This window comes from Pelophylax lessonae (genome assembly GCF_965119305.1).
Source record: "Pelophylax lessonae genome assembly, chromosome: 5".
Lineage (NCBI taxonomy): Eukaryota > Metazoa > Chordata > Amphibia > Anura > Ranidae > Pelophylax > Pelophylax lessonae.
The window spans coordinates 328,595,154-328,607,165 of record NC_138772.1 but is presented as its reverse complement, the minus strand read 5'-3'; the positions used below and the strand labels follow the sequence as shown (position 1 = coordinate 328,607,165).

Sequence of the window (12,012 nt, the reverse complement as noted above, 5' to 3'; positions counted from 1 at the left end):
GGGTGCTCAAGTCCAATCACGTGATCTCCCCAGTGACCGACTTCATGGGAGAGGAGAGAGTAGCTGCTAGGAGCTAATCTCATGACCAGACTGGACCAGAATAAGTAAGTGGAAGCATCTTCCTTCTACAGGGTAGTTAAAATAGGAGTTAGAAGGGGGTGGAAGCAGATTTAAGCTTAGTAAAAGCCTGGACTTCCACTTTAGGGACGCAAAGGGGTTGATTTACTAAAACTGGAAAGTGCTAAATCTGATGCAGCTGTGCATGGTAGCCAATCAATGCACAGCTGCACCAAACAATGCAGACAAGCTGAAGGCAACTATCAAAGCAACCTAGTCTTCCATAACACCTCAGCGGTGCCACAGGCTGATCGCCTCCATGGAACGCCGCATTGATTCATGCAAAAGGAGCCCAGACTAAGTATTGAGTAGATACTATACTGTACATGGACATACTTTGCAGTAGGACAATATTTCTGTATTAAAATTCTTTTTTTTTACTGGTTTTATGTAATATTCACATTTTCTGAGATACTGAAGTTTTCACTAGCTGTAAGCCATAATCATCACAATTCAAAGAAAGAAATGCTTATAATATATCACCCTGTGTGTAACGCATCTATATAAAATATATGAGTTTCACTTTTTTAATTTTATTACTGAAATAAATTAACTTTTTGATGATATTCTAATTTTATGAGATGCACTTGTATAAGCAGCACATAAGATACTATTTTTGAAGAGACTTCAAAATACTTTTGGTTTTGTGTAAATATGGATGTGCACGAATTTGGCCAAGAATTAGTGTGGCACTTGTGCATTTATAAAAACTTTTATATGCTACTTTGCTAAATCCATTGTCACCTGGACATAAAGTGCAAGAAAATCCATCTCACAGAGCCCTGGATAGCAGTAACCCAAAACCCAACAAAGTTCTGCCTCTTCACCATTGTATTACAAACTAGAAAAACTCAAAAAATATTAGGAAATAATGGGGGAGATCCCCAGTATCCTACAATGATGGATTATATCGGCCACAAAAAGGAGACATATATAATATCATTAAGTTTTTATTTTGAAAAAGGTAAAATATTTCTTCAAGAAAGATTTTGTGATGCCCCTATGGGGGGGGGGGGGGGTAATACATAAAATATGCATACAATGAACAAACGCAAATTAGAAAAAACATAGTCCATGCAATGGTATGGTATGATGTCTGTACGGTCAAGACAACATCATACCATACCATCGCATGGACTATGTTTTTTCTAATTTGCATACAGTATGTTCATTGTATTTTATGTATTATTTTCCCCTGTGGGGGCATCACAAAATCTTTCTTAAATAAATATTTTTACTTCTTCAAAATAAAAACTTGATGATTTTATATAAGTCTCCTTTCTGTGGCTGATATAGTCCATCATTGTAGAATATTGGGGGTCTCTCCGGTTATTCCCTAATTTTTTTGTAGATTTGTTTGGATGGGGCCCAAAGTCCATTTTTCTCTTTCTCACAGAAAAACTCAAAGATATTCCATTAGACTCACACTTTGGGGTTGGATATTCACCCAATATCTATCTAAGATTTCATTAAAACATTGGGTAAATATTGGGTCCAAGTTGGGTGAAAATACTGATAAATAGACTAATTCAAAGGATGAGTGCACTTTATCATATTTGCCCATTTAGGGTGACCTAATGCATACTTACCTCAATGGGGGTTGTTTATATCCCTGCCACTGGCCAAGCCTGTGCAGTAGAGCCTAAATAGTAGTCCGTATCCCTGTGTCTCCTAGCCATCAGATCAAGGTAAATATGCATCTCTGGACAGGGGGTGGGATTGATTAGGTCACATTGAAGGGGAAAACTTTCTCTGAAAGTGCACTTATTTTTTATATAATTCACAGCTGCTGTTTTGCCTGCATTACCTTCATTTACAGTATATTGTTCAAAGTTGACACTAAAGTGAGTTACGAGTCCCCATTACCTTCTTTCCAGGAATGCCAGGATTTCCTGCTTGACCAGTTAGCCCAGTTGAACCCTAACATACAGTAATGTAATAAAAAAAATAATAAATAATAATATATAATAAAATCATATTATATATGTATATATATATATATATATATATATATATATATATATATATATATATATATATATATATACACAGTATATATATATTAGGAAAGAAGGCTTCATTAGCATAAATTAGTTTCATTTTTTACTAAAGGGACCAATAGGAGACACAGTAAGTTTAGACTCAATCCTATGCTTGGAATTCTATGGGTCACATCCTAAAACAGAGCATTTGCCATGTACAGTATATAGTGTGAAAATATGGGAACATTGCAGGTAATATTTTAATTAAATCATGGCAACAGGTGTTTTGTTTCTAAAAAGTAAATGATAAAGAAAAATACTAAAGATAATGTTTGCCTATTGCAAGACAAGTATCCAGGTAATAGTCCCACTAATTCTTAATGTAGTAGTTTTTGCTGTTTTGATTACAAATGATTAAAATTAAAGATTTTGTTCACTAGGCTTACCTTAGGTCCTATTGGTCCAGGGACACCATTTATTCCAGGCAGGCCCTGGAATATGAAAGTAATATGAACAATGGCAAAATTGGGCGGTTTATTTGCAAAAACTAGAATTGATCACTGATGGCTAAACATGGAAATTTAAACAAGGATGATTTTATATTTGACATTTTCCTTTTCCAACCATCGGTCTTATTTTTAACCACTTAAGCCCCGGAAGATTTTACCCCCTTCCTGACCAGGCCCTATTTTGCGATTCGGCACTGCGTGACTTTAACGGACATTTGCGCGGTCATGCAACGCTGTACCCAAATGAAATTAACGTCCTTTTTTTCCCACAAACAGAGCTTTCTTTTGGTGGTATTTGATCACCTGTGCGATTTTACTTTTTGCGCTATAAACAAAAAAAGAGCGACAATTTTGAAAAAATAACAATATTTTTCAAATTTTTTATATGAAACTCCCCCAAAAAAATGTAAAAATCAAAATGTTTTAACATTTTAGGTCAATTTGTTTTCTGCTACATATGTTTAGTAAAAAAAATAGCAATAAGCGTATTTTGATTGGTTTGCGCAAAAGTTATTGTGTTTACTAAGGGAAAGATTTCTGTCATTTTTGGTGTTTTTTTTTTAACGAGTAATGGCGGCGATCTGCGATTTTTTTGGCGGGACTGCGACATTGCAGCAGACAGATCGGACCCTTGACTGACATTTTTGACACTTTTGGGGTTACCAGTGACATTACTACAGTAATCAGTGCTATACATATGCACTGTTACTGTAAAAATGACACTGGCAGGGAAGGGGTTAACTTTATTGGTGATGCAGGGGTTAAGTGTGTCCCTAGGGGCGTGCTTATAACTGTAAAGGGGTGTGGCAAGTGATGTAAGCACAGAGACATACGATCCTACATAGCAGGATCGTATGATCTCTGTTCTTACATCAGGGAGAATGACAGGCGGCTTTGTTTACATCAGCCGCCTGCCTTTCTCCCTCTCCACGGGGAGATTGCGAGTGGCCAGCGGACATCGGGTCCACCGGTCACACGCCCGGACTTGTTAGGGAACGAGCGAGGGCGGGAGCGCGCCTCCGGCGGCGCGCGCTCTCCCCCTAGAGGCTCACAGGCTAGCGACGTAGTCCTACGTCACTTTGCCTGTACGGGGCTGACCGCCGCAATAAATAGTCGTGTGGCGGTCGGCAAGTGGTTAAAATATTTAGGCATCTATTTATCATTGTGTTACCCCAAGATTCAGATATTTCTACCCAAGATTCAATTTAAAAAATGTGTAAATGTTAAGTAAAAAAAATGTATAAATATGCTCTTTAGTTTTAAGTCTTAAAGCAGACATAGCATTGAGTATTATTTTCATGTTAAGTATATGTAACCTAAGTGTAACTACTAGGGGTTATATATCAGTGTTTATTTTACCTAACTTTTGCTCAAGATTCACACATTTTTCATCCAAAATCCAATTAGATAGATGTGTGAATCCTGGATGAATGTTGCGTAAATCTTGGGTCAAAAAACGAATAACCTTTTATCAACTCTCACTCTTACATTGCCTTCACATGCTTTTCTCTTCAGAAGGTTAGTCCCATCTTTATTTAGGCATCATCAGAGATTTGCATCTACTTTCTGTTCCTGGACTAAGATGCTGGCACCTAGATGACACAGTTATGCACATCCTGGTGCCTGCACAGGTCTTGGCATTACTTTCACCTTCTTTTCTCTCTTGAATGTTGATACTGCCTTTGTTCAGGTATCATCCGAAGTCTGTACTGGATGTACTTTCTGTTTGAACTAAGGCACTGGCTCATACATTATATAATCCCATAAATCCTGTTGTCTGTGTCATTTTTGGTCCTGCTACATTTGCTTTGTCCAGGCACAAGCCAGGGTCCGCATCTATGTCAATTTCCTGATCTTAGATACTAACTCGGAAATGACACAATCATGTAAATCTTTGTGTAGCTCTTGGCTTCTTGACATATAATGCCCCAGGCAAACATGCTGATGCCTTTCACCTTGTGACTTCCTACAAAGTTGTTGTGACTCATATTGCACTTCCTATTCTAGGTAAATTGTGTTCCTGGAGTTCAAGGCTTGCTTTTTATTATAAACAGAACATTTTTTTGGAAACATTTTACAATTTTGACATGTAAAAATGCAGACTTGTAAAGTTACTGAAATGTCAGCTTTATTTTCAGTAACCCACAGTAAATAGTCAGAATACATGTCTGACATTAGCAAGTGAATTCAAACTGATTTCTAAGGGTTACTGCAAGTAGAAGGAACGTAGGAAGAAAGAGACACGGCAGATCTTATTGCCGACTCCCTTTAAAAGGTGAGGAATTAAAGACGCTTATACTTATTCTTGCTTCACTTCCCAGCGATTAGCTGACCTGTTGCTGACCAATCATGCATTAAAGTATTAAACGTTTCAATATCTGGTTTGCAGGTATGGCCAGTGACTCACTAGGTATCAAGCTGGCAATAGCCACTTTCATATTTCTGTCTGTAATTGTTTGCCTTTTTCAAAACTGCGATTGATGAGAAAGAAGTAATCCTTTAATGAATTATTAATAAAAAATAATAAAAGGAAAAAGCGGAGCGCCTCTAAGTTTGTATTATTTAATAAACCAAATTGCACACAGCAACTATACACTCACATATGATGGATAAAAGATAGGCTCTTGAATTGTATAAGTCGGTCTGGTGGTAAGCAGGGCGAAGCTTAGAAGTCCAGCGTCCGAAGATGTGACTCGAAAAAAGAGCGCGCAAGCCCCGTTGTGAGCTTGATGCATGCTCTGAAGGGCATCGTGTGTCCTTACTGGCCTCGGTGACGTCACACGGCACACGGCACACGCTGTGTTCCAGCTTGGTCCTCGGATACAGCCGAACCTGGAAGACACCTTGCCGGGTTTACCGTCTCCCATTCCATCTCCTGGCTGTCACATCTTTGGATGCTGGACTTGTAAGCTTCACCCCGCTTACCACCGGACCAACTTATACAATTCAAGAGCCTATCTTTTATCCATCATATGTGAGTGCATAGTTGCTGTGTGCAATTTGGTTTATTAAATAATACTGCACTTAGAGGCACTCCACTTTTTCCTTTTATGCTTTTCTCACAGAGCTGACTTCCCTGTGCTGTGGAGCTCTTGCCCTTTCTGCAGTTGTTTCCTTTGTATTCCGCTTTTACACCTGCTTTTCCTTGGGATCTCACATGGACTAATTTATGGACTTGATTACTATTCATGTTTCCCTTCATGTGCCTACATGATTGTCCTCCATTTTTTGGTGCATTGCCTATATATTTTTATCATTCATTTTATTCTTTGATAACAGGTTATTTTAGCATATTTTACCTATATTGGTTACATCTGGCCCCCGATAGTGGCCCTTCAGATCACTAGCAATTTTCCTTTGCTTTAATGAATTAAGGCTGACTACAGATGGATTGAAAGTTTTTATGCATCTACGGCCGTTCTCACTACAGAAGTCAATCTAATGATTGACTTCTCTCGAATGGGAGTGTTGGAAATGTATTAATTCGATCAGCACATGTAGCCATTGATCAGTGTATTCTGACAGTGGAGGTGTCCCCACTGTCAGAATACAAAAGCACAGTGGGGAGGATTCCTCCATCCAGCCCGCTTGTCTGGATGGGGGAATCCGTTCCATTTTTTTTTTTAATCCGCCTGATTTGGCTGATCAGAAAAAATGATTCATCTATGGACAGCCTAAGGCTTATCATTTCCTATGTTAGAATTATACCTGATTTCCAGGGGGGCCTTGATCACCTTGAAGCCCAGGTAGTCCTTGTGGTCCCTGAATCAAACAGAAAATAAACAAATAGATAATAAACCTATTTATGTCCTGTTAATCAGATTAAACATGTTTAACACATTTTATTCCTAGTGGCTTACTTAGCTATGAAGGTGAAATGAAAGGGTTGTATGGGTTACCATTATTCCTATACTAGTTGTTAACTGAAGCCAACTGTGCTTGCCATGCATTCCATGCCAGTCCACTGAAGACACAGCAACATAATCATAAAGTTTTCTTTTATCCTCTCCATGCAGTTCTGGTACTTTTTATCTTCACAATCCAATGCAATGAACAACAGCAGTATGCATATTTTCTAAAACAAACCCTTTGTCCTGAAGTGCCTGGTATTCCAGGTGGTCCCGGAGGTCCTCGCAGTCCCTGAAAAACATTTAGTAGCTTTACAAGTTTCTAAATGTAAAAGTACATGTATTGGAAAGAATATAGTTAACAAAATGGAACAGCAACTGCTAGCAACAATACATTGGAGTTAATTTACTAAAACTGGAGGATGCAAATTTGGGTGCAGCTCGGCATAGAAACCACTCAGCTTCCAGGTTTTTGTTCAAGCTTAATTGAACCAGCTGAAGTTAGAAGCTGATTGGCTATCATGCACAGCTGCACCAGATTTTGCACTCTCCAGTTTTAGTAAATCATACCCATAGTAACCAGTTAATATATGTGATTCAGGCCGATGGTGTAAAATCTTCTTTATGGAACTTTACCATGAAAAAAATGAATTGCTAGTACTCAGAGTCTTTTTTTTGGGTAGATGAGACTATGTTACCCTTCTGCCTAAAAAAACTCAAGCCCCATTTTACTAGCAAAATTTTGTGTACCACTGCCTGCTGCCCCTGTGCAGAGCATTGTACACTCTTGGTATCTTGGTCAGATGAATGAAGTTGTTCAATCATTGTTTATGTTGGGAGTCACATCATCAAAGGCTTCCCTATTGAGGAAGAGGAAAATGCTAGCATCTGTAGACATTTTCGTTGTTATAACAGTTGGCAAGGCACCCACAACCTTTAAAATAAAGGTTAGTTTGGCCCCATTCACACAGGCGGTGCGCCCGACGGACACGGTTTTGCTCAGCAGGGAGCGGTCCACCGATCCCTGCTGAGCAGGCGGATGACAGCTCCATCTCTGCTTACTTTGCAGAGTTGGAGCTGTCAGATCCCCGCTCTCCTCTATGGGGAGATTGGATGAAAATGGACCGCCTGTCCATTTTAATCAGATCTTATCCGATCCGATCCTTCAGATGGATGGAAAATAGGGTTTCCATCCATTTGGATTTCACAGACAGGATCAGATCGGATAGCAGCGGGTGTCAGCAGAGATGTCTCTGCTGACATCCGTTGCTCCACAGGGCTACATGGAGCATCCAACAGGCGGACCGAATCGAAAAGCCTGTGTGAAATACTTCTGAGTATTAGGTGCGCTGCCAGTCCATTGAAAAAAAATGAGCCACTTTAATTCAGTACATCTGAAGACACAGAAATGCAGAGCATAATTTAAAAGGTGGCTGACAAGAGTAAACAATAACCAAAGATATAACATATTTGAAAAAGAGAAACAGATATCAATTTAAATAATCTTGTTTCATTAATTGTAAATGATTTTATAATTGTTTATGATACTTAAGGATGGGAAAATTCTACACATATATGCAAATCAATACACATTATTTAAAAAGATACACATTTAAATTACTTACAGGTTTCCCATCAGCTCCTGGGGCACCTTGCTCTCCTATACGTCCTTCACTGCCCTATAAGAAGAGTTTGTTAATGGAAGTCAAAATAGATTGTAAAGCAATTGACTGTGTTCCCCAACAATTTTGTACTTATATCTATGATGACATAGATGATAAGCTTTGTTTCCCCTGATTGGGCTCCCCAACAATTTTGTACTTATATCTATGATGACATAGATGGTAAGCTTTGTCTAGCAACTACCTGCTATTAAGAACCATTTTACACTTGACAAAGAGAATAAGTAGGGAAATTACACTTTTTATTATTTTAGGAGCCAGAATTATGCTGCCCCACATAACTATAGGAAGGAAGTTTTGAATATGGAGTCATGAACAGCTTTTACAGCAATGCTGTGAAAACAGCAGTGGCAATTTTTTAGGTACAAAAACCGATCGCAACTGATCAGAAATCATCTAATAACTGATCAGTTGATAAGCATTACTACACATTTCACAACCTCATTACCATTTCCAAGCCTGTAAATGAGTCTTGGCCAAACCAGCCTGTCTCATTTTTACCTATTGTATACTTTTAGTGGTGTATAGGACTAAATAAATGTAATTTATTGGCTGGCATGTCAGTTATTCTTACAATGGGAAGGATTGGGTTACTAATCAAGTATGTTAGGCTGGTTGCCCTGAGTGGAGATGATTCACCTTTCATGCAATAATCAGAGCTGCCAATGACTCATCCTGGGCCATATGTGGCCAGCTGCTTTCAGCAATGACTTCCTTTGCCAAATGCAGAGCGCTTGCAAAGGAAGATGAGGCTGAAAGAGTATAAAATGAGTGTTAATTGATGTTCTTTACAAAACATCTAGCTTTTATCATGCCAACCAATCAACCTAATCAACTTTGCATGGTAGATTAGTTGGTTGTGTTAACACCCAGCCAAGAATTCTCAGTCTTTTCCTGTTCTTGTGCATTTCCAACAATAGCTCAAAATAAATTGTTTACAGATTGAGATATTGCCTTACAGATACAGCAGATATATGTAGCTGACCAAATGATGGTTATAACACCATGGCTCATGGAAAAAGTGGATATTTTATATGCAATAAAATGACTAATTAGCAATGAATTAAGGAATATGCTATAGTAATGTCAGGGCAGATCATATTTTCCAACCTTTGAACAGTAGATGTGCATGTTGTGTAAAGAAAAAAGGACCAATAGTAAATGTCTTCCAAATAAATAGATTAAAATGTACAGTTGGATTTAAATGGCCAACATTAGTAAAATATTTCACATAGTAACATGATTTAACTCTTTAAATCCTCTAACATAAAATCACACTTACTTCTGGTCCTGGTGCTCCAGGGGACCCAGGCTGACCTTCAGGACATTGGCAAGAAGGGGATGGTACCCGCTCAAGGGGACACTATAAATTGTAAAATATATCCACACACATATATTTGACATTATATTTCCTGTATATTGGTGTGATTAAATTTCATGGATAAAAGTATAATATGCATAAAACAGAATGTATATCATTCATATACACTTTTACTAGGTTGGTATACATAGGTTAGAATACAAGAGAATTTATGCTGCCTAGATAAAGAGTGCAAATTGGTATACATAGGGTAGAATACAAGAGAATTTATGCTGCCTAGATAAAGAGTGCAAATTGTATTAATAAAATATACTCTCTACTTACCCTTGGATCATTCTGTAAAGGAAACAAAAGAAACTTTAATATTTCAACTGTAAGGGTCTCTGAGTTTGTTATATGAATTGTAACAACGTTGTGATTATGATGTGGACTTTTAGAAAATGTATATTTTATCAGAAAATAATGAAAGATAATATGCAGCTTTCATATAGTCAATAGACCTATAAGATTTTCTTTTTAACACATACCACAGTGTAGATTTCACAGGCCGTCTCTCGTTCACTCTGATCTGGATCACAGTACAGTCTTAATTTTTGTATCTCCATCTAAATACATAGCAGGATATTAGGCATTATATACAAGTAACAAGTGATTTTCTATATAATATGCTAATATGCTTATATATATATATATATATATATATATATATATATATATATATATATATATATATATATATATATATATATATATTTTAGTTTATCCATATTTATAAGCAAAGAAAACCGTTATAGCACAAGAGTAATCAATATTCTAAATTAGCAAAGTCTCAGCTGAAAGTTCATTGAATTTACAATAGGCACATTGGGGGTTAAATCAGCTAGCTTCATTTAGTGTAGCTCCTCGGGAAGATAGGAGGAAAATCTGTAATTACATAAAATAACACCAGAGGGCATGATCTAAGAAGAAAAGCGTCTGTAATGCCCTAATGTTGTCAACAGATGCTGATCCTGTAAGATGTACACAGAGCCAAGAGAAATAGAGGGATCCACCGGCTCCAAGGCACTCTATAGTAGGGCAACCGATCTGACAGCGTGGGAATAAACCAAATTACTTCAGACCCCAGGAGGCTTGAGTGCCTTGTTGTTGGCAGATGCCTCCATTTCTGGGACTGGATTCAGATCCACCATTTGTTAACTGTCGGTTTTACAGGCGATTTTCTTCTTACAACATATGAGTGGCCAATTTTGTTCCTTTTATTAATAAAGAAATATTATACTGCACTTAGATTGCGTCCTCTGGTGTTCTTTTATGGAATCACAATCATAGGATCTTGCAAAGTATAAGTGGCCAATTGTGTTCCTTCTTTTAAAATAAATATTAAATATAATGCATTTAGAGTGTGTCCTTTGGTGTTTTTTTAATCTATATGTATAAACCTGGCACAGTTGCTGATCTGGCTACTACCTCCCAATTGTATCGAGCCGAGGGACAGTGAGGACGCTCGGACCACTCTACCAGGATCTCTTCGTTTTCTCCCCAAGCCTATGGACCCTTAAAACTGAATAGGAATAACCGGAACAGCACCCCCTAGTGGAGACCACTGGAACTGTGCACCACTACAGGACCAGCTGGAATAATACTCCAACTAGCGGATAAAACTGGAAATTACATTAACCACATAATTATATGTTGCAAAATTGACCAGACACGGGTTAAATGTATGTCTTCTTCTCCCAACTGGCCCAGAGAATACATGTATCCATAGCGAGACCCAGTTGATTCTTATGAGGACCCGAGGACCATAAGCAGGCCCAGGCATATCACTTTTTAAAGATGATTGACATTTTTCCTTGAAAAAGGCTCCCCCGCCGAAACGCGTAGGAATAAAAAACTCTCTCATACCAAGATCCAACGCCAATCTGAGACGTTCGGACCTTAAGAGAGAGACTAATGTCACTTTACCACAATGTCACCTCTTTCATATTCCTCTTCACTTTCACCTATGGGTCTTTAACCCATACACCATATGTACCATATCGGCTGTAACTTGAAACGTATGATATTTACTTTATATCTTATTTTGGAATAAATATTATTATTTTACTTTGTATCTAAGATACCTTTGTGTACTAGCCCTTTAAAAGTCCCACACACCTTGACCTGAGGCACCAAACCCTCTCTTTCAAAGATATAATAGGGATGACGGCTAAAACCGAACTAAAAAATTCTCAGGGAATCGCATATCCATAAAACCTCCCAATTGTAGGCATATTTCACTAAAAGTTATCGCATGCGTTATGACAGTCACATGACCACCTAATGCATGCAAAAATTAAAATGTAAATTCACTATTGCTCGTATGCGGTATTTAGCCCAAACACCAAAAAAGTTTGTTAAATACCACAGACATTAAAGTAAATTCACAAAAGGAAATAAATGCATGCAGTAATTAAGTATTGGTCAAAGCTTGCAATAACTATGCAGTAACTATGGCAATTGTCAGACCCCCCAGTGAGTGATTTAAAAATAGGTGGGAAAGTGCAAGCTAGA

The 12,012-nt window shown here is 37.9% G+C and overlaps 1 protein-coding gene across 1 annotated transcript in view; it reads right to left on the bottom strand.

The window, feature by feature from the left end:
• The window catches only part of LOC309556511 (uncharacterized protein), a gene marked incomplete at both ends in the record, with an annotated part of 159,225 nt that overhangs the window by 46,034 nt on the left and 101,179 nt on the right, over positions 1 to 12,012 (bottom strand). Inside the window, 8 exons of the mRNA XM_082258960.1 lie at positions 1,984 to 2,037; positions 2,546 to 2,590; positions 6,317 to 6,370; positions 6,695 to 6,748; positions 8,082 to 8,135; positions 9,421 to 9,501; positions 9,784 to 9,795; positions 9,987 to 10,064. Of these exons, the coding sequence (XP_082115086.1) occupies positions 1,984 to 2,037; positions 2,546 to 2,590; positions 6,317 to 6,370; positions 6,695 to 6,748; positions 8,082 to 8,135; positions 9,421 to 9,501; positions 9,784 to 9,795; positions 9,987 to 10,064 (432 nt within the window). The remainder of the gene's footprint in view (positions 1 to 1,983; positions 2,038 to 2,545; positions 2,591 to 6,316; positions 6,371 to 6,694; positions 6,749 to 8,081; positions 8,136 to 9,420; positions 9,502 to 9,783; positions 9,796 to 9,986; positions 10,065 to 12,012) is intronic.